Source organism: Lycorma delicatula, chromosome 8, assembly GCF_047948215.1.
Source record: "Lycorma delicatula isolate Av1 chromosome 8, ASM4794821v1, whole genome shotgun sequence".
Lineage (NCBI taxonomy): Eukaryota > Metazoa > Arthropoda > Insecta > Hemiptera > Fulgoridae > Lycorma > Lycorma delicatula.
The window spans coordinates 98,594,856-98,617,764 of record NC_134462.1 but is presented as its reverse complement, the minus strand read 5'-3'; the positions used below and the strand labels follow the sequence as shown (position 1 = coordinate 98,617,764).

General features: G+C 28.8%; 1 protein-coding gene across 1 annotated transcript in view; it reads right to left on the bottom strand.

The window, feature by feature from the left end:
• The window catches only part of fidipidine (coiled-coil domain-containing protein 93), a 51,897-nt gene that overhangs the window by 8,069 nt on the left and 20,919 nt on the right, over positions 1 to 22,909 (bottom strand). The window contains exons 7-13 of the mRNA XM_075372578.1: positions 21,866 to 21,940; positions 21,325 to 21,408; positions 18,371 to 18,472; positions 16,726 to 16,907; positions 9,814 to 9,927; positions 5,362 to 5,576; positions 319 to 524 (exon numbers count right to left, since the gene is read on the bottom strand). Of these exons, the coding sequence (XP_075228693.1) occupies positions 319 to 524; positions 5,362 to 5,576; positions 9,814 to 9,927; positions 16,726 to 16,907; positions 18,371 to 18,472; positions 21,325 to 21,408; positions 21,866 to 21,940 (978 nt within the window). The remainder of the gene's footprint in view (positions 1 to 318; positions 525 to 5,361; positions 5,577 to 9,813; positions 9,928 to 16,725; positions 16,908 to 18,370; positions 18,473 to 21,324; positions 21,409 to 21,865; positions 21,941 to 22,909) is intronic.

The window sequence follows — 22,909 nt, the reverse complement described above, 5'->3', positions numbered from 1 at the left end:
GAATATCTTCATCGAAGAGAAATTTTTATTTTGAAACTACATGATCCTAATAAATGATCAAATAACATAATTTCAATAAGTGGAACTTCTTCAAAAATTTAAATAGGAAACAAAATAAATATAAAATACAAAATCAATATAGGTCCGTAAAAATATAATGTTCATAAACATAATGTTTTTAAGCAACTCATAATTAAGTCTTTATAATTACTTCAAACTACTTTTCATTGTATTACAATTAAATTCAATTACATTTTCTAGTCAAAAACTTTATCAGTCGGTAGTTGTAATTTAAGCTTTTTGATACAGACTACTCACCTTTTTTTTATTTTGTTTCATTCCATCCACTATTTGATCTAACTGCTGCATAAATTGTTCTTTTCCACTCTGTGAAGACATTGCTTGTGAATAGTTATCCTGTATAGAGTTCAGAATGTTAAGTTCTTTATTTAAATACTGATGCTTATTGTTCAATATATTGTAAGAACTGTAGAACTGTTTCGTCTCTCGATGTTTGCCAGCAACTAAAATTTAAAATTACATGATATAAATGAATACAGACAGAAAAATAAAAAGCACATAGATATCTGGCAAACTCCAATCCCATCCATTTTCACTCATAATTTGATAAAAAGTGAACACTTATTGATAAGCTCACATCTGTTAAATAAAAATCTAGATATAGATAAAAATAAAAAAAATATATGCAACGTTATATATGTTCAGACTATTAATGTATACTATTAGTATTATACTATACTATTAGTATTATAATACTAAATTAGTTACTATACTATACTTAGTTACTATACTATTAGTAGTATTATAATACTATTAGTATTATATAGTATTAATATACTATTAATGTATTTACACTTAAATATGTAAGATTTTTCATCTACAATACATTAAAACTAAATTTTTTTTTATTTTTACTACTCTTGCTTCCTGACTTTCTATTTATTTTTCTTCCTTTTAGACTTATCCTGATCAAAGGTGAAAATATATTACCCAAAGTAAAAAGGAATATGTGGTCAAAAGTCACCTTTCTGCTCGGAGAAAAACTGGTAAAGTGGGATATAAAGTAGGACAGGGAAAATCAAAAAGTTGAAAGCAATAAGCAATGAATGAAACTGAAGTGACAATTATCAGTTAAGATTGCAAAAATATTTTGTTATTTAGAGTACAAAATTCTAAGACAAAAAGATTAGTAAAAAGTAAACAGCAAGAAATTATATCAAAGCTTTAGAAATTTAAAGAACCATTGAAGTGAAAATAAATAATATTCATGAGTTACACTCCAATTCAAACACATGGTTCAGAAATGTGAGTGATAACAAAAAATGATGAGATAAAATATGGGTAACAGACAAATTTTTTCCTGCTGTAACTACAGCAGGAAAGATGCAAAGGATTAATAAATAGTACAATAAGAGGTTAAAGAGCACTTCAGAGGTTACAGGTTTGGGCAATTAGAGGATGCAAGGAATACACAGAAATTTTTGATGTGAGTAGATTTTCAATCCATTAAATGAAACGTCAACCTTATCATGACTGCACCTTACAAGTAGAATGACAAAATGTATGTGGATAATTCTAATTGGTCATTCAATGACCAATGATAATGGTCATTATTATTCTACTAGAAAAAAATAAAATGTAAACAAAAAACAGAAGATAGTGTTACTGGTGCCTACAAAAACTTTTATCTTTTAATTTTTTTATCTTTTCATAAATTTCACTTCTATTTTAATTTTATTTATTTGACTGAATATTTATTCAATCCTTTAATTCAATAAGGTAAATAGTCCTTTGTTTTGATTAAATGTGTTGTTAATTATTGGTTATTATTTATTATTATTATTATTATTATTATCATCATCAAATATAGCGCTGTTTAAAGTTCTTAAATGAAAGCATTATGAATGTAAAATGCAACAAAATTGTTCATGCAGCGTGTTCCACCTCATTTTATTGTTAACATGATTTTTCTGTCATTGCAACTTTGAATGCTTATAACTCGTTAACGAATGCATTAACAGAAAAACGGGTTTCACCATTGTTTTTACTGTAAAATTTAAAATCTAAATCATGTGTCATCCGCCTTAATATTTTAAAAAATTAAGATTGATTCAAGATGGTGGAAAAAGATTAAAAACCCACCATAATGAAGATTTTTTTTTTTGGTTTAACTATGTAGAACCCAATTTCTTTCTGCCTAAATAACTTTCAGATATGCAGTAAAGCTGTTTCCTACTTAAATATAACTTGGTATGTATAAAACTTAATCTTATTTCTGTGAAAATAATGCAAAAAGTTCATATAAACATTGTCCTAAAATGCTTCTTTATGAGTTACAGCTAGGGAAAGAATTACTAGAGATTTAAGCTACTCTGGTAAAATGAGTTGTACTGAAATTTTTAGGATATTAATTAAGTGATTTCTTATGGTATTAAACCTGAAAAATCTAATAATATTAGTTCCAGAACCATATCTGCAGTAGTTTTCGAGAAATTTGGGATGAAAACAATAAATTGGGGTAAAAATAATTTTTTTTTTGTTTGACATACAATAACTTTGTTAATGCATAATGCACATAGAACTTCTAAACAAAACTTATAGAGAATCTAATTTAGAATAAAATGGTGTAAAATAAGTTAAAAATATTCTAATTTTATTTAGAAACTGTACATTACTACTAGGTGGTTTCCAAACTTTTTAGAGTCGCAATGCTCTTTTGCAATTAAAATTTTTCCATGGTGCCCTACCCTAAGTAAAAGTTTGACTACTCATAAGTGATAATGATAAATAAAACTCATGTATCTTTATTATTTTTTTTACTTTATTAACATTAAATTAATAATTATAAATGTCTTTGTTCCATTAATTATGAAGCTTTTACAATATTTCATGGTGCCACAGCACCCCTGTGAAGGTCTGTGGCTCCTCAGGGTGCCATGGCGCACAGTTTGGGAATCACTGCATTACTACATTGGTCAGAAAAGTAATCACTTAATATAAATAAAAACCAAATTGTTTTTTGGTTATATGAAAAATTTGTAAAAACAAAATTTAGTGTTAAAAAATTCTAAAAAACTGGAAATTAGACAACTGTAAAATAAAAATTACCCGTAATAAAATGGCAATATGTAACAATAAAATAACAACAGCTGTTGCCAATAAATAACAACAGCTTATCAACAACGAGCAATACTTCATTAATGTTTTAATCATTCTGTAAGGTACATTAAGTATATCAAGTATGGCAAATTGTGCTGTCGATAGCAAAAGTTTTCTGTAAATTTTAATTTGATTGTGATTGGTTTGCCATTGAAATGGTAGAAGACAATTTTCAACACCAATTTAACAAAAATGTATGGTACGGCCTTCTTCACAATCAGCTGTTTAGACCATTCATAATACCTGGCCGTTGTAAATGCTGACATCTACTTGCACTTTCTTCAAGAATTACCACAGCTGCTTGAAGATGTTTCTCTAGTGCTTAGACACAAAGTATACTTCCAACATGATGGCCTCCCCATTTCTCTTGTATTGTTTCCACTCACTTAATTCATAACTTCCCTGAGGAATGGATTGGTCGTGAAGGTAAAAATTCCTGGCTACCACGATCGCCTGATCTAATAACTTTAGATTTTTGCATCTGGGGATGGATAAAAAATATTGTATACAAAATAAAATATATTCTTGTGAGGAATGAATTGTCCCCATTATGGAGGGCTGAGCAATTAAGAACAGCCTTGAAGAACTAAAAAGCAGTACAGAAATGTGTTGAAAATGGAGGGCGCATTTTTGAACATTTATTATACCCTGGCACATGTACATACAATGCACTTTAGACTAATATACTGGTTATAAATAAATTTTGAATTTTTCTAACTTTCTTTGTTTTATTCAACTTATCTTACACCATTTTGTTCAGAATTAAATTCTCTACAAGTTTAGTTTTAAATTTTTATGTATTTATTACCCATTTAACAAAGTTATTGTACATCAAACATAAAACACACTGTTTTTTTATCCTAACTTATTGATTTTTACCCTAGATTTTTCAAAAACTACTGTAGATACAGTTCTGAAAACTATTTTATTCAATTTTTCAGGTCAAAACCGTAAGAAGTCACTAATTCTACCCCTTTAAATTAAAGTCCTTTCTTTCTTCTTTCTTTTTCCTCTTTAGCCTCCGGTAACTACCGTTTAGATAATACTTCAGAGGATGATATGTATGAGTGTAATGAAGTGTAGTCTTGTACATTCTCAGTTCGACCATTACTGAGATGTGTGGGTAAATTAAAGTCCTAAAGATTGCAATATGACCTCCTTTCAGTGGAGTAGCATAAACTCAGAGTGAAATCTTAGGCATTTTAGGACTTATGTTTATGTGAACTTTTTTCATTATTTTTCACTAGTAGAATAGGTTATGAAAGACCTAGGAAAACTCTGTGATACACCCTATATTTTATTTATTTTTTTTTGGTGGGGAACAAAGGGGACATTCAAAATCAAAAAAATGTAAGATAAGAATTTTTTTCTTATTTGGTAGTATTACATTTTCAATTTTTACTAATATAACAATGCAGTAGTTATACTACAAAGAAAGATTCTTTAATAAATTAATAATTAAAACGTACTTGTGGATTATAATAACATTAGAATGTGTAAAATTTATATACAAAATAAAACATACAGTCAATTAGAGTAATAACACTAAATTTTTATGCAAAAGAATATTTAAGCAAGTGAAAAGTATTATTAACAAAAAATAAGAAAATACTTCCCTTGTTGTTACTGCACGTTAATTATCAAGATTTATATAATTTATAAACAGCTACTCTCTGAAATATTTAGCCTGTCATATAATATATCAAGAATTTTCCTTAAGCTCATATGTGAGTTCTCTATGAATGTTTATTCAAATTACCATTAATATAATATACAAGGGTAATATTGCTAATATATAAATGGATATAATAAATACACAATTTAACAATGACCGAATATTTTTGGCAATATAAACTAAGGTTTGCAATAGTCTATTTTACTCCTCAACTTAGTATTATAGCTGCTTTTCTTTTGATATAGTAATACATCTGATAAGTGTCAAGAATGTCCCAAAATCTGAGTTCCAAAAATCAAGTGATAGTGAAATGGATTAAAATAGCCATTTTCTTAAAAGAAACAAGAAAAGTTTACACACATTTTGGATATGTCTAGCTAATAGCAAACCCTAATGATTTTATATATTTTAGATCATTAAAGCAATCCTTCAATCCAGACCTCATTAACTGTGTGAATATAAAACTAGCTCAAGGATATTAAAAAAAAAGCAAAACAATAACTTACCCTGACTGTAAAGTTCCATAAAGCGACGCTGATACTGCGCCAATTCAGTACGAGTAGGAATCTGATCTAACTGTCTCTGTAATGCCACAACAGCTCGTGTCTTTCGGCCCAGAGTTAAACGTTCAGCAGCTACTCTCTCATTTAATCGCTCCAAAATAAAAGTATCATTTCCAGTAGTACCTTCAACATCAACAGATTCTGCATCTTCAGCCTCCCTACAAATACACAAATGAATATTAAAAAAAAAAAAAAAAAATTAGGAACAATCATTCTGAGCTCAATAATATACTACTTAGAGTAAATTTTCCTTAACAAATAATATATCAATTGTCCATTGATTACCTTTATTTTTTATTTTATTGAATAATTAGAAAATTATTGTCATTATTACAAAGAAGAATACCATAAAGAAAATCACGAGATAAATTACTCCTATAACTAAACTAGAAAGTTATGGGTTTGAAATTATTAACCTTACTTTTCAAACCTTCACAAAAACTTTTCAATAGATTGAAAAAAAACCGGCCTTGTGTTTCTTCAGCAGCGGTGCTACCCACACGATTACAAACTATTCCCACCAACTGAAATCGTACTCTTTTGGTCTTAAACTTATGGTGTACATCATTCAATGTTTAGCTTTCAATATGATCAAGCACCCTTGAGTATAACTACACATTTATTTTATTTTTGCACGTCATTTTTATTTTTTCAAAACGTTTTTTAATTTTTCTGTCAATTTATGTAATTTATTAACATAAAATTCAAGGAAGTAAGAGTAATATATAAAATTATATACATAAATACTTAATTGTAAAAGTTTTATCAGTTTGGTAAAATCAGAAAATGTAACATTTATTTTATTCAATCTTTATATATATATATACTTGTATTACTTAAAAGAGCATTATTTTCTTCAATGAAAATAATTTTATTTTATATTTGTTTAATTTTATTCTCATTACTTGTACTTTCTACCAAAAATTTCAGGAACCTCTTTTAAACTATTCAAAATAATTGTTTAGTTCAAAGGAAAATCTACTGAAATGCATCACATAATAAGCGGTTGTTCACTTACCCTTTCCTCTGGTTCTGTAAATAACAATACTAAAATTATCAACCCCCTTTATCTGAGTGCAATGAGTAGCTGTAGAAAGGATGAGTAACCTTTCATTTTTCTTTTCTGAGCATAAAGGAATTTATTAAAAAATCTTTATTGATTGCATACTTAGTCCACAAATAGGAAAAATACAGAAAATTGTACATGGGAGAAGGAATAACCACTCACTTTTTTCAGAATACAACAGTTGCATCAATGGCCACAGTGAAAGAATTATTCTCCTATAGTCAGTGGTGCAACTGTTCCAGCACAAAAAAAAAAAAAATGGCAGAATATTTTTTTCCAATTTTTATATTTTTTAAACCCATTTAAACTAGCTAATATAATCTATTTTTCAATAAATATTAATTTTACATTCAGCACATAGGATAGACATTATAAAATGATTGGCACTAAATGGATTCAGTATGTACAGATTTTGGAAAGAGAATATTCTAAATTACACAATAAAGAATGTATACATTTAAATTTCAAAAAGAAAATATTTGGAAATTCTTACAGTTACTACTAAAACCCAGGTGTAACTTTTTTAACAATAAAATTCTATTCAACAATCTGTTTTTTCAGGTTTAAAAATGAAATAATTAAAATGCCATTTTAATTCTAACAGCGCTAAATTTCACAGCTTTGATATCAGTAAATGTGGCCATAGCAGTTACAAGGCTTGACTAAACTCCTCATTTATTCTCTTAATATTTGTTTTTACCACAAATTCAGTTTCTGTAAGAAACTACACATTCTAATTTTTCTTTTGGATAATTCCACATCATCTTAACCAGGCCATGTGACATGTATACATGTATATTAGGAGTAAAATATGTGTTATAATTTTAATGTAAGATCTGTTTTGAATTTGGCACCTAAACAGGTATGTGGCGATGTAAACAGACGGCGCTTGCATAGCTTAGTTTTTTCAGTCAATAAACTTGTTTAGTTAGCAATAATAGTTTAGTCATTTTCTTTTTAAATTGTTTATATAAATCTATTTAATGAGTGAGTGATACAATTCCTGATCCAAGCAAGCGTGAAGTAAGAGAAGTAATCTGATTTTTGATGGCAAAAAATAATTTTGTGGCCGAGATTCACAGGCAACTTTGTGACGTTTACAAGCTGAATATTATGAATGGCACTAATTAAGACAGCTGGTGGTGTAATTTCTAGGACAAATGAACATTCATGATGAAGACGCAACAGCAAGCCATCAGAGATAATGAATCATTTGATTGAAAAAATCGACAAAAAATTAAAAAAACTGGTGCTTTACTGTGCCAAAGTTGTCCTGGATGTTTCACTACTGTTGATTTTTGAAGTTTTAGCTGAAAAATTGGGCTATAAAAAACTGTATGCCAAAGATGTTAAAAGACACAAACAAGGAAAAATGTCTTGCTTGAACGCATTAATTTTTATGGTGTTATGAAAATGTAGGTGATGATCATTAGAGATGTAACCTGCATTTCTTAATTGAAAATCAAGATAAAACAGTAGTTGATGCAATGGGGGCAAACATCATTTCCTAGATTGAAGACATTCAAACAAGAATCTTTGGTAAAGAAGCTTTTGGCTATTGTTTTTTTGGTACAAAAACAGTGTCTACTGTGAGCAAAAAAGAGAATTACTGTGAATTCCATTACATATTGTGAAACTTCTTAGAAGAGCTATAAGAAACAAACAAAGAAGAATGCTATCTCTCAGGATTTTGTTTTTGCATGACAAATTGTACACGTGGCAAATCAGAGTGAGGTCGTTAGGAAAAAAGCTGATTTAGCTCCTAGCGATTACTTTCTTTTTCTCCACCTTAAACAGTGGGTTGCAACATAAAGGTTTGGCAATGGTGACAAATTGAAAAATTATGTTATTGCATGGTTTAAGTCACCGGCGGCAGAATTTCTTGAAGGGCAATGAAGAAGCTAGTGAAACACTATGAAAAATGTGTTGAAGGCAGCTATGTAGAAAAGCAGAAAATAAATGTAGTTTTTATGTGCAAGTAATAAAGTCGGTTTACATTTTTCAGATTTATTTTTATTTCAAAGCAAACCTTACTTTAAAAATATGCATTTTATATAAGAATTTTATTCATAGACAAGATAGAGCACATCTTAAGGATTATTAGAAAAAAGCTTATTTGATTATCCTTTCTCCTGCACATACATATTTCAGTAGGTATAAACCCTGTTTTTAGCTTTACAAACTACAAAATTAATTAAATCCTTTTTTTTTACTAACGATAATTCTTCAAGAATTAAAGAGTTTTTTTCTAAAATTTTCATACCTTAATTTGAATTTTCATTGAATAATATGAGAAATTATGTTTTTTTTCTAAAGGAAGGTGAAAATTTTATATAAAGTTTCTAGGGGGAAAATGGAATTTTTATCCAAATTTTAAATATCTATAAAATGAAAACCAAATAAGTTAAAAAAAATTGATGTGATCACATATCTATATAAAAGGATAAAATGCATGAAGTTTTATAAAACATTTAGATAATGATAGGTTTCAAACCTTTTTCTTTCTTTTTTGTTGAACTGACACAGAATGACCCCTTTAGAACACTTGTAATAGTTTTATTAAAATAAAAATCCCTTTCACATGTCTTTGAAAATGACAGGCAAAACAATGGCATTTTGTAGTTATATCTGCTGCCCTTTTAATGTTATTTTAATCTCAATTTTTCTTTTTTTGCAAGGTCATAGATTATTTTCTTACTCTTTCGCTATATTACGTACAGAATAATTTATATAAAATCAAATTATTGTTAGTAGCAATATATTAGGAGAATAAAATAATTATAAAATCTAATTATTTCCTTAATTAGATGAAAACTGCACAGAACCTTTGTTTTTTGTTTTAGGGAATAGACATAATTAGAAAATAATATTAAAAAAGTTACATAATGTTATTACTAAAGATAATTTATTAAAAACATTTCACTTTAAATCTGATGTCATATTTGATGTATGTAATAAAAAATAATTGCTTTATCTGTGTATTAAAAAGAACTTGCATGGCCATAAACAAGCACTTTGCAATATAGGTGACCAATTGCTACTAATACGGTCAACTTACTAAGATATTAAAACAATTACCAACAAAGGAAAAGTAATACCATTCTGATGATTTTAATTAAATATACATAAAAGTAATTTGTTTACATCAATAAAAGAAATTCATGATTTTGCCAAAACTATTAAATCCTAAGTAAATGGGGCATGAAATTAATTATGACGAACAAATTTTTAGAAATATCCCAAAATGAAATCTAATGCTTTAAAAAGTAATAACATTTCTAGTAAATAAATCATTTTTGTTAGTGAACTATTAATTAAAAATAAAATACCTGACCAAATTTTGTAACACAGCCAATTCAGTTTTACACTGTTCTCTAAAAAGCAATTCTTGTTGCTTTAGATGCTCACTCATGGAAACCAAGCTCTGCAATTTCTTCAGCACACTGACAACATATAATTCAATAGCTAAAATAAAATGCACTAATTTACATTTATTCTTTCTCAAAAAAGATGATTAGAAGTAATAAAATTAAAATATCACAAAATTAACATAACAGTATTTTTTTTAAAAAGATTTTGTTTTAATATTTTTTTATTCCTGTTTGATATTATATGTATCTTTTAATTAATAATTTAAAACACAATATATTCACAAAAAAAAAAAACTGATAACGGAAATGTTTTTTTTTTTTTTGGATTGGAATCTGTATATTTTTTAATAGATTTTTTAGGTTTTGTCATATTCTATGACAAAACCACCAAAATGCATCTCAAGCATATTATTATTTTTATATTTGTTATATTGACCCACAAAATGGGTATAGAACAAGTCATATACAATGTACTACACAAACATGAACACAATACTGTAAATTCATCTTACAATGTTATACGAACAAATCTCAAATTTATCAAATGAGTGTAATCAGCAAAAATGGTTAAATTAGCATTTGGTATAATTTTAGACTAGCATTCTTGACTTAGCATATCCTTTTATATTTCCATTGCAACTATTCAAAGAAAAGTTACAAACATTCTATGTTAAACAAATTAACCTAATTCAAGCCAGATAAATCATAACATTAAAAAAAGCATTAAGGTCAAATGGTATAATTATAATTATATTGCTAAACTAATTAAAAAACAGTTCTACAATAAACAAAATTGCAAACATTTTTTACTATACAGAGTACTTCAAACTGATACTATAACATTCACAGCATCTTGACTAATATTACACTTAAGAGTAAAATTTAAAAGATTTTTAAAATACAGATTTCCATCAGTTTAAAATAAATAAACAAATAAATTCAATTTTCAAAAACTTCTTAAAATAATTATTCTCTTGACTAAACTAAACTGTATCTGTTAGAGAATGGGTGTAATATTTAAAAATTCAAGAATTGCAAATAAATACAAAAAATTGAACCTGACCAAAATAAAATGTACATTAAACAAATGTGAATTGTGTAACTTTCATCTATTAATAAAAAATAACATTAATAAAAATAACAAGTGCAATGGTTGTAGATGACAATTTACTACCAAAAAATATAGATTTTCATGAGCAATAATATCCAATATGCCAGGCTTACTACACAAAGAGTGTAGTTAAACAGTTTCCTATTGCCTTCTTGGCTTCCTAAGCCAAATAAAAATAAAGTAAATCATACCACCATATCAAGCCTAATGAAATGCAGGCCTATATACCTACAACACCCTTGCATGGCTAGATATTTAGTAAATATCACTACTCTTAAAGAAAATAATTCTGACTAAAATTATATAATTCTAGTCATTACTATTTTCTACGAGAAGTGACATTAGATGCTTTTTATCTCAAACACCTCAGAAGCTTTACATCTCTCCTGATCATAAGAAAGTTTACTACTTTTTCATTTACAAGGTAAAAGTTTTAAGAATTTTCTTATACAGCATGTATATATGACTAAATATCTATCAGATAAGAAAAGGTATTAACCTAAAAATAATGCTGATAGACAGGCTTCACAAGAGGCAACAGATTGTTTTTCTGTGACGAAAATGTTATTTTACCACAAATGTAACAAAAATTATTCACTGTATTTACACATTTTCATGGGATTTTGATTTAAAAAATTTTTCACTTCAAAAGCATTCGAAAACCAGAAATTCTGTACTAATTACAGGACAAACAATATGAAACTCATAGTCACAGCAACAGTAATAATGTTTATAACCTACAAACATCTGAAGAGCGTTGTGTTTTGTCATTTAATAGGTTTGACAACTCCAAAAACAAAATAACTCCCAAACTAAAAATGTAGATCAGTACAAAATGACATATCACTGTATCTCCAAAGTAAGAGATTTCAGCCATTTTTATGGTATTTTTGAATTTCGCATATGGAAATCCATAAGAATAAGCTATTTCTGAGCCTGAAACATTTTCATTGTTGGGCAGTGTAGTATGTTAAATGTAACATGAAAAATTATTAAAAAAAATTAATTTTATCAGATATTCCCCTCTGAGAAACTATATCAATCAGCTCACTTATATAGTATCAGAAAAATATTTTGTAACATTGCAGTCAAAACTGTGATCAAAAAAAAAAAAAATAGAAATCACTGTCATGAACATGTATTAAGGTCTAATTATCAGTATCTGTTTAAAGTACCTGAAGTAGCCAAAGAAATTATATATGTTGGCTTAAGCTGTATAATCAGTTAACAGACAAATAAGGAAAAACTTTAATGAAAAAGAATTCAAAAGCTCACATGTACTTATGTATGTGCGTAAGAAGTTATACTTCTTTCGCGTGAATAAAAAAATAATTTTTTTGCAGTCAAACAAATTTGAACTGAGTCAAAACGATTGATAGACGACATTAAATACCATAAATAAAAGTTTTAATAAATAACACTTAAATTACATTAAATGTAAGAAAAGGTGTCCTGAAGGTGAATACACCTGAAGAAAAGGTGTCAGATGAATCGGTGGAATTTAGAGAAGCTTGAGGAAGAGGAGGTAAAGAAGATTTTTGAGGAGGACATCGCAAGAGGTCTGAGTAAAAAAGATAAGGTAGAAAATGTAGAAGACATTTGCAGACATTTCCGCCTAGTTTGCAGAAGCAAACTTAGGCGGAATAAAGAGAACCGGTAGAAAACCTTGGGTTTCAGACGATATATTGCAGCTGATGGATGAACGTAGAAAATATAAGAATGCTAGTGATGAAGAAAGTAAAAGGAACTATCGGCAATTAAGAAATGCTATAAACAGGAAGTGCAAACTGGCGAAAGAAGAGTGGATTAAAGAAAAGTGTTCAGAAGTGGAAAGAGAAATGAATATTGGTAAAATAGACGGAGCATACAGGAAAGTTAAGGAAAATTTTGGGGTACATAAATTAAAATCTAATAATGTGTTAAACAAAGATGGTACACCTATATATAATACGAAAGGTAAAGTCGATAGATGGGTGGAATATATTGAAGAGTTATACGGAGGAAATGAATTAGAAAAGGGTTTTATAGAGGAAGAAGAGGAAGTTGAGGAGAATGAAATGGGAGAAACAATACTGAGATCTGAATTTAAGAGAGCATTAAAAGATTTAAATGGCAGAAAGGCTCCTGGAATAGACGGAATACCTGTAGAATTACTGCGCAGTGCAGGGGAGGAGGCGATTGATAGATTATACAAACTGGTGTGTAATATTTATGAAAAAGGGGAATTTCCGTCAGACTTCAAAAAAAGTGTTATAGTAATGATACCAAAGAAATCAGGGGCAGATAAATGTGAAGAATACAGAACAATTAGTTTAACTAGTCATGCATCAAAAATCTTAACTAGAATTCTATACAGAAGAATTGAGAGGAGAGTGGAGGAAGTGTTAGGAGAAGACCAATTTGGTTTCAGGAAAAGTATAGGGACAAGGGAAGCAATTTTAGGCCTCAGATTAATAGTAGAAGGAAGATTAAAGAAAAACAAACCAACATACTTGGCGTTTATAGACCTAGAAAAGGCATTCGATAACGTAGACTGGAATAATATGTTCAGCATTTTAAAAAAATTAGGGTTTAAATACAGAGATAGAAGAACAATTGCTAACATGTACAGGAACCAAACAGCAACAGTAGCAATTGAAGAACATAAGAAAGAAGCCATAATAAGAAAGGGAGTCCGACAAGGATGTTCTCTATCTCCGTTACTTTTTAATCTTTACATGGAACTAGCAGTTAATGATGTTAAAGAACAATTTAGATTCGGAGTAACAGTACAAGGTGAAAAGATAAAGATGCTACGATTTGCTGATGATATAGTAATTCTAGCCGAGAATAAAAAGGATTTAGAAGAAACAATGAACGGCATAGATGAAGTCCTACGCAAGAACTATCGCATGAAAATAAACAAGAACAAAACAAAAGTAATGAAATGTAGTAGAAATAACAAAGATGGACCACTGAATGTGAAAATAGGAGGAGAAAAGATTATGGAGGTAGAAGAATTTTGTTATTTGGGAAGTAGAATTACTAAAGATGGACGAAGCAGGAGCGATATAAAATGCCGAATAGCACAAGCTAAACGAGCCTTCAGTAAGAAATATAAGTTGTTTACATCAAAAATTAATTTAAATGTCAGGAAAAGATTTTTGAAAGTGTATGTTTGGAGTGTCGCTTTATATGGAAGTGAAACTTGGACAATCGGAGTATCTGAGAAGAAAAGGTTAGAAGCTTTTGAAATTTGGTGCTATAGGAGAATGTTAAAAATCAGATGGATGGATAAAGTGACAAATGAGGAGGTATTGCGGCAAATAGATGAAGAAAGAAGCATTTGGAAAAATATAGTTAAAAGAAGAGACAGACTTATAGGCCACATACTAAGGCATCCTGGAATAGTCGCTTTAATTTTGGAAGGACAGGTAGAAGGGAAAAATTGTGTAGGCAGGCCACGTTTGGAATATGTAAAACAAATTGTTAGGGATGTAGGATGTAGAGGGTATACTGAAATGAAACGACTAGCACTAGATAGGGAATCTTGGAGAGCTGCATCAAACCAGTCAAATGACTGAGGACAAAAAAAAAAAAATACATTAAATAATGTTTATTTTATACAGTTTAAAAAGTACTGAAGTATTCATTGTCATATAAAACAAAGTTCATCAAATATATTTTGATTAGTTTAGTTTCATTAATTCTTTGGATGACGATTGAATAGGCACGAGAGTTATCAGTAGCTTATGATATGAAAAATATGATAACAAATAGTTTTATTTTATAATAGTGTAATTCATAAAAAGTAATACCTACATAAATATAACCTCAAATCTTGTTAAACAATTTTCACAAAAAGATAAATGTACACTGCAATATAAATAAAGTTTTACGAATATGAACAATATTCACATTTAAAATATCCGTCTTCAGAAATCCATGTATATAAATATATATTTATTACAGCTCAATATCTGTTATGTTTACAACATGTGCTAATCATAATCACTTAATTGCATTGACTGACCGAGTTAGACACTAAATGCATGTGCATGCACAGTGATCCACTTGGGCTTGTGCAAATCTTCATGGTGTGTTACATCGGCGCGTACAACTTCCGTAATTTGCTGAAAATACACTCTGATCAGTTTCTCCTAACACAACAAAAGAAGTATAACTTCAAAAAGTCTTTGAATAATTTTATATATGTACGAGCCAAAAAAAAACTAAATAACAAAATACAATTAGCCTGTACTTATCACTTTACAATTCCTGTAATGTATTCAGACCTCTTTAAAAAACAGTCAGTTTTGGCTTGTTAACAATGAATCCAAATTTCTTCAAATACTCTTTCTTTAAGCTTCTACATGATACTTTAAGCTATACAAGGCTGTCCTCAATGTCACTTTCTTCTGACCATTTAAGGCAGCTTATAAACGCATAGCACAGTATATATTATAACTTCACCACAGTGCACTGTGTTTCTGTGCAAGTAGGATCTAGTGTTATATCTTCAGCATCATCATTCTGCAATAATACTCAAGATGATTTTCATCAAAAGTCTTAATTACAACATTATCACCACCTCCTATGAGCCTCCTTTTAATATTTTTTGTACTGAAAGTTGATGTACTCAGATCTTTGGAAAAATAATTGCAAAGCTGCTACTTGAAGTCTGATACTGAACTCTAGGCATAGTTCTTGGTTGTTATGGTTAACATTAGGATACTGATTCAGATTTTCAGCTAGTAATGGGTAATATTCCCATCTTAATTTTTTTCTTTCTCTAATGGCCTCTGATGTTTCAGTGACCATCGCAGAAAGAAAGAACAGAAAATGATATAGAATGTTACTTAAATTAAAATATAAAATAAACTCTACGTACTTCTAAAGAAAAACAAGTATGAACATCAATATAGAATGGACTTGAATGACCATAGAAACGGGAAACATCCACCCATTTATTTTGTCAGTAAAAGCATGTACAAGTTACAAATGGAGCACCAAATAAAATTAGATTACTGGACATACTCAAACTGAATATCTATTTTACTGTGTGCCAAAGCTGATAGAACCCTTGGATTTGTGATAAGGAAATGTAATAATTTTTTCTCAAGACATGTTGGTAATCAAATTTACTCCTTAATAACAGTTTTAAAATCTGGAATCCTTACAAACAAAAATATATATCCATAAAATTAATTTTAATAAATTATTATTTATAATTATGCAAACTTAAATTGACTACAAATTGTTTTAAAAAACATACATTATTGTATGTTCTACGTATTCTGTAAGTTTTATTTATACTGACCACTTTTGAGCTTTTTCAGCTTCAATAAAGATGAATCTTGTAGTTTATGAAAAATGATATGCCTGTCTGTGATCTCAACCCAGAATCGTTTGGATGAAAGGCACATCCAGAGTGGATGCTGACTCTGTGCTACAGAGGTTGGAAAAATAACATCAAATTGTTGGTAACATCTCCCTTTTATAAACCCAATTCTCAATTACATTTCATCAGCAAAATTATTTCCATTATCGGTACAGTAAACAACATAAAAATTTAATTTTGGATTACAGTACATTCTGACTTGATTATAGAAAAGGCAGGTTTGTCTTTTCAAACAAACATGCTTTGAAACAATTAGTTTAAAAGTCTGTTAAAAAAACTGCTTTTATACAAAGGCTGCACAGACAAGATAAGTATACTAATACTAATGTGGGAAAAATATATTATTATACAATTAAATTAATATTTATTAAACAATTACCCTTGTTCAGCTTCAGATAATCTTGACGGGGACTCAATGTTTCCATCATTAACTAAAGATGTTTGTTGAAGTTGCTGTAAGTTTTGGATTTTATTTTCTAATTTCATCTCAAGTAATTGTTTATCATCTTCTAGTTGTTCACATTTTTTCCTTAACTGGGACAACTGGATGGATGTGCTAGCCTAAAAAAATAAAATAAACGTACAGTACTTACTATACGTATATGCTTCTAATTCTTGTTATATTATCTAACTGAACTTTAAATTAAAACTTTATGATCACTTAATAACAAAATGATATAAAAATACTTTTGAAACAGAAATTAAGGAAAATGTCCAAAAATGATAAAAAATAAATTAATAACTTGAGAAAAACAACATTTGATAAATTCTACATTAAATCACTACATACACTCTCATTTATTTCCTGATAAAGAAGCAATAATGGAATTAAAAGCTTCCTTTATTCATTAAGTTAAGGAGAGCTTATAAAAAAAAATAATAATAATAAATATATAACTGTTAAGATTTGTTAGTAATATTACTGAGTTAATGAATGATATGGATTCATTGATAAGGAAGAAATTCAATAAGAAAGTAAAAAAGGAATAACACAAAAGAAATTAAATGTGACAATAAATAAAGATGAGTAAATTTTAAACGATAAATAAATAAAAAAATATTAATAGATAAATATTAAGAAAGAAAAGAATACAAGAGAAATTGAAAAATTCTGTAATTTGGACAAAAGTAAGGATGACAAAAAAGACTGGCAAAACCAAGTAAGCTCTCATAAACAAAATAACCTGTCGATGTCAAACACTGATTAAAATATAAAAGGGAAAATATCTGTATGCAGTGACCTATTAATGTAAGTTAATCAGGAAAGCCGTACATGCAAAGAGTAAACTTATGAAAAAAAGGTTTAAAACTAAATGGGTTGATCTAAGAAATGAAGAGGTTTTAATATAATAAGAGAAAAGAGATGTTTATGCAAATCTTTAACAGAGCATTGTCACAGACACAATGCAATTTGCTTGTAATCATGAATCCCCCTGCGTTTCCATTTGTTAATGTTATCCCCAAGATGTTTCATTACAAATTAAAAACCTTATCTGTTTAACAGCGGTTGTTCATTATTATTATTATTATTATTATTATTATTATTGTACTGCGGTTATATCTATCAGTTTTCAAAATGGCTGGAAACCAGTCCAGGTAACAAATGGAAGTGATCAATCATAAGATTTATGAATGCAAAAAACCAGTTCAGTTCAAAATAGCTTTACTGGACAGTTCTGTAACTGGGAATGAAACGTGAATTCATCACAACATCCCATAAAGCAAATGAATGTCTTACATCGAAAAAATTTCAATTCTCCGGTTGAAAAAATCAAGACAGTTTTGAAGTTGCCACAGTACTGTTATGAAACATGAAAGACTCCTGTGAGTTAAATTATTTACGAAAGTGAAACAATTATTGCCTATTGCTACATATATAGCTAAGCAAACATTTGCGAAGTCGTTCCAGTAAGGTAAAATTTACAACAGTATTAAAACTGGACATTACATTCATTGTAGACAGGAAACATGAGCTGCTGTCATATATATTCTGATCAATAACAAAAAAATCCAGAAATATTTACCTCAGATTCAGCTTGAAGTTGGGAATAACGCTGTACAGCCTCAGCAATTTCATCTGCTTGCATACTGACAATACTACCAACAACACCTGCCGCCAACCTTGTCTAGAACAATAATAAATTTATTTAAATTGATTTACCTCATACTAAAAAAACTCTACTTAAGCAAAAATATTTGATAATGATAAAATTGGCTAGAGTAATGTATCATCGTAATAATGATAACAATAAAAATAATAATAAGGCAAATGCTCCTAACCAATCACTGTTCATTTTTATGTAACTTAAGTCTTTCTCTCTAATACTCACATGCACACACCATGAAAATTAGTTATCATTCTTTTGCCTCATTTTCCTGAATCTGCTCAGCAGATTTGACTAAACAGAAAAGTTCAATTTGGTGTGACCTGGTTCAGTGGAAAGCTATCAGTAAGGAAAACCTTCAGGTATTTTTTTATGTAAAAATTTAAAAAAAAAATTCATCAAGGGAATAAAGGCACAATTTTACTCAATAACTACATAAGTTATTTTTAAATCTACAAAAACAAAGTAATTTTATATAATACTTTATTTTCGGGAGTATTAATTTTAATAAAATGGTCTTTTAAGGATAATATTTCAATTACTTAATCTACTTGAACAACATGAAATTTACAACTTCATACTTGGGAGCTACTGGTTCTTGACATCTTCAAATTAGGACTTTTCTCTATAGATATACTTATTTCAATTGTGTTTTCATCTCCAGAAGCTGTCTCAAAAAGCTTTGGGCATTGGAAATGCCTGAAATGTTATTTGACAATTTATTTAAATTTCTTGAATTGTTTCAAATTTTTGGCCTGTTAATGTTGATTTTAGTTTAATAAAAAAAAAGAAGTTAGGATGGAAGAGTATGAAATTGTTGAAGAACAGCCATTCCATTTTTTGCACAAAATTCATAGATTAATAATACTGAATGTGTAAACGTTCTGTTCTAGGAGCAGCCACAGATTATCCAGACAAAGTTCAGGTTTGTTTTTTCTAAATTTTCTTATAGTCTTTAAACTTTACAGAGTAAATCAGTTAACAATGTGCTTCAGACAAAAATTCACAGTGAATGACACTTTAAGATTCAAAATGACCTTAACAAGTAAGTTTTTGGCTTAGTAAACTTTTCTTATCCAATTTGAAGACTGAATTTAGATTCCTAAACATGCCCATAAACTCCACTCTTCATCACTTAATCTGTAAAAAATATTTTGTCAAAATTGGCAGAATTTAACACCTATAACACAATGATTTTTTTCTTCCTGTTATTTCAAATAGGGCAAAACTTTGCCGTGATTTAATTCATCTCAAATTTTTTTTGTAAGAATATCATGGGATGAATTGATTTATCATTTCACACTATTTGCACTAGTTGCTAGTGCAAATGGTGTGTAAATTGTCACAGTTGTCTGATAGTTCTCTCATAGCCAAATAACGATTAGAACACACAAGTTCATTGATTTGAATTGCAAGGGTCAGTCAAATATAAGCTGGACTTTTGTCTTCATAGCTCATGTGTGAATATGAATGGGCTGATGGGGAGGGATATTAATAATGGAGGTGTGGGAAGGGGATGGACACTCCAGATGCCTAGTATTTGCATCTCTCTAGTCACTGGCATCATATCTGAGCAAGAGGTTCCATTGTCAATTGCACAATGTAATATTGTGAAGTTTCTCATGAATAAGAGCGCCAAACCCTAAGAAATTTTGACTAGACTGCATATGCTATTTGGGGTTAAGACATTACGTACCCAAGTCTATAACTGGACCAGCTAATTAAAAGGAGGTGTAAAGCTGTTGAAAATGAATCTCAATAGGCACTCAAGGATAAGTGTGACAGATGACAATATTATATTATTTCAAACCTCATTGAAGACCATCAGAACTTTATGGTTGATTAAATTGTTTTGGAGGTGAGTATAGTTTGTAAAAGTGGAATTTTTTGCATTGAATAATGACAAGTGATACAATTTGAGTCTAGCACTATACTCTGGTTAACTACCAGCTCTTGAACAATGTAAAACCCACTTACAGGAACAAAGATTGCTGTCTGTCTTCTTTTTTTTTTTTGTTTGGACCATTGCAGGTGGCATTGGGAGGACATCAATTCCAGAGCAACAACGAAATAGAAAAGTTTTAAAACTTTTTATGAAGAAGGAATCAAAGGAATCCACAAGCTCCCAAGTTGGTAAAAATGAGTAGTCTTTCAGAGAGACTGTGTAGCAAAGCAATAAATATGTTTTGTATTTTTAATCTGTACTAATAAATGTTCAGTTTATATTTGACTGAATTGAAATAATGTCTCTCTTTATGACACAAGAAGCATTTGTCAAGCCTTCCTGATGGAAGACTTGACAAATCAGGTTTTCCTGACTGCAGATCATCAACTGATTCATGTCTACTTTTAAACTGTTTAAACCATATTGCAGCAGTGTGTGTGGTTTAAACAATCATCAACCATAAATTTAACAATTCATGTGTTACAGAAAATGTTTTTCTTAGTTCACACAAAATTGTTATGTTAATATGGTGCTAGTGCTAATAACTCATTGTAAAAATTGCAAACTTAAATAAATAACTTATACAAAGAAGCTGTAAACAGGATATTTCATATTAGTTTTGCTTCACACAGTGGTACCAACCACAGGAACTTTTTATCTAATTTCTTATACTATTTGACTGTACTAAATGTATTTCCTAAACAATTTTTAATATGAACACCATTAACAACGGTGCTGAAAATGGAACAGGACAATAATTCCTGTATGTTTTCAACAAGTATACTTCTACGTATTTACAAAGCTAGATTTATTTTAAATTAATTATTTATTCTCATTTATTTAATTTTTTTGCCCATTATGTTATCATTAACTTTGCACAATGTATTATTACATTTTTTAATTAAATGATTGTATGAAAGTTACCTACCTCATTATCCTGTACTGAAAGGTGGGTTAGAGCTGTCATTGAACTAGCAATATCTTCATGACTTGGGCTTACTTTCACAGTATCCTGAAAGAAAAAAAAATTATAAATACTGATAAACTACTAATATTCATGAAAAATTGGATATAAATTGGAGATATCTACAAATATTTGAGTTGGAGATATTTATTTTATCATAAAAATATTGCAGATATTTTCACTCTTTTAGGATATTTTTACCCTAAAAGAGTGAATAAGGTTAAATATAAATAAAACACTGAATAGAAATTGAAAATTTGGCATAGATGTTAACAACAAAATTCTATGAAAATATACTTTTAGGATCTAATAAACTAATCTAAGGAAGATGAAACAGGTTTTATATTTCTGATTTATAATCTGAAATTATAATCTGGAATTTAACAAAAGTATCACATGAAAATCAAAATTTTATCATATAGTAACTACACAATACTGAATGTACAATATGAAATATTTATAATAATAAAATAATTACAATTAATAGATTTTTTTGTATACTCACTTGTAGTTCTTGCTGTGGTTTTGCTTGCAACTGATCTGTATCTGATCCAGTCTGCATATCACCAGATGAAAATGACTATATGAAAAAATAATTATAAATCACAGTAAATAATTATATATTTTTTAATGCTAATTATTAAATTACAATCAGTTAATATAAGACAAAACTAAACAGAAATCTCAGTTCTTTGTTTAATTACAGGTAGTACGCTATTTTGAAATTACATCCTCCAGTCAGTTTTGAAATGTGTTCACAGAAATCATGGTAACTGAACTTATAAGTGCACATTTCCAAAACGATACATTTTGGCAGATTCTATAATAATTAAAGATATTTTTATGCATGATAATTATATGATCTTGTGGAATCAATTTACAGTTTTACTAATTTATGTTTATATAATATATTCTCAAGAATGAACACACTATATTGTCAAGAATGAAAAGGTCTTTCAACCTTTTTCCCTTGGATACATTCCTAACCTTCAAGGCAAAGTGTGGTGGCATAACATCCTATTTTTACATAACCTTTATTGATTATTTATTGGAGATATTTACAGATATTTGAATTGGAGATATTTATTTTTTTATTTTATCATAAAAAAATTGGAGATAATTTCTCCAATTTTAGGATATAATTTCACTCTTTTAGGATAAAAATATCCTAAAAGAGTGAATAAGCTTAAATATATTTACTATGTATCGATGAAGTATTCTTCATCAATTATGGAAAAACAAAAATCAACAGGTTAACTTGATTAACAGGTTAATGTAGAAGTTTCTTCTTTAAGGAAAACAGCCCTGCAATGGAACAATTGAATTTTTTCGCAAAAATTAATAGGAGAATCTCAGACAAGTTCATTTAATTGTTCCTCTGACTCCCAAATTAAGGAGTTTTTCCAATTCACTGTCTATCGCTAAAAACAATTGAAAACCAAGATGTTTGGAACAATCATCTTGGTTTGATTTAGTGTCTTAAAGTTTAAATCCGTGTAATTACAATTTTTTTCTATATAACATTATATACAGTATATTTATATAGCAA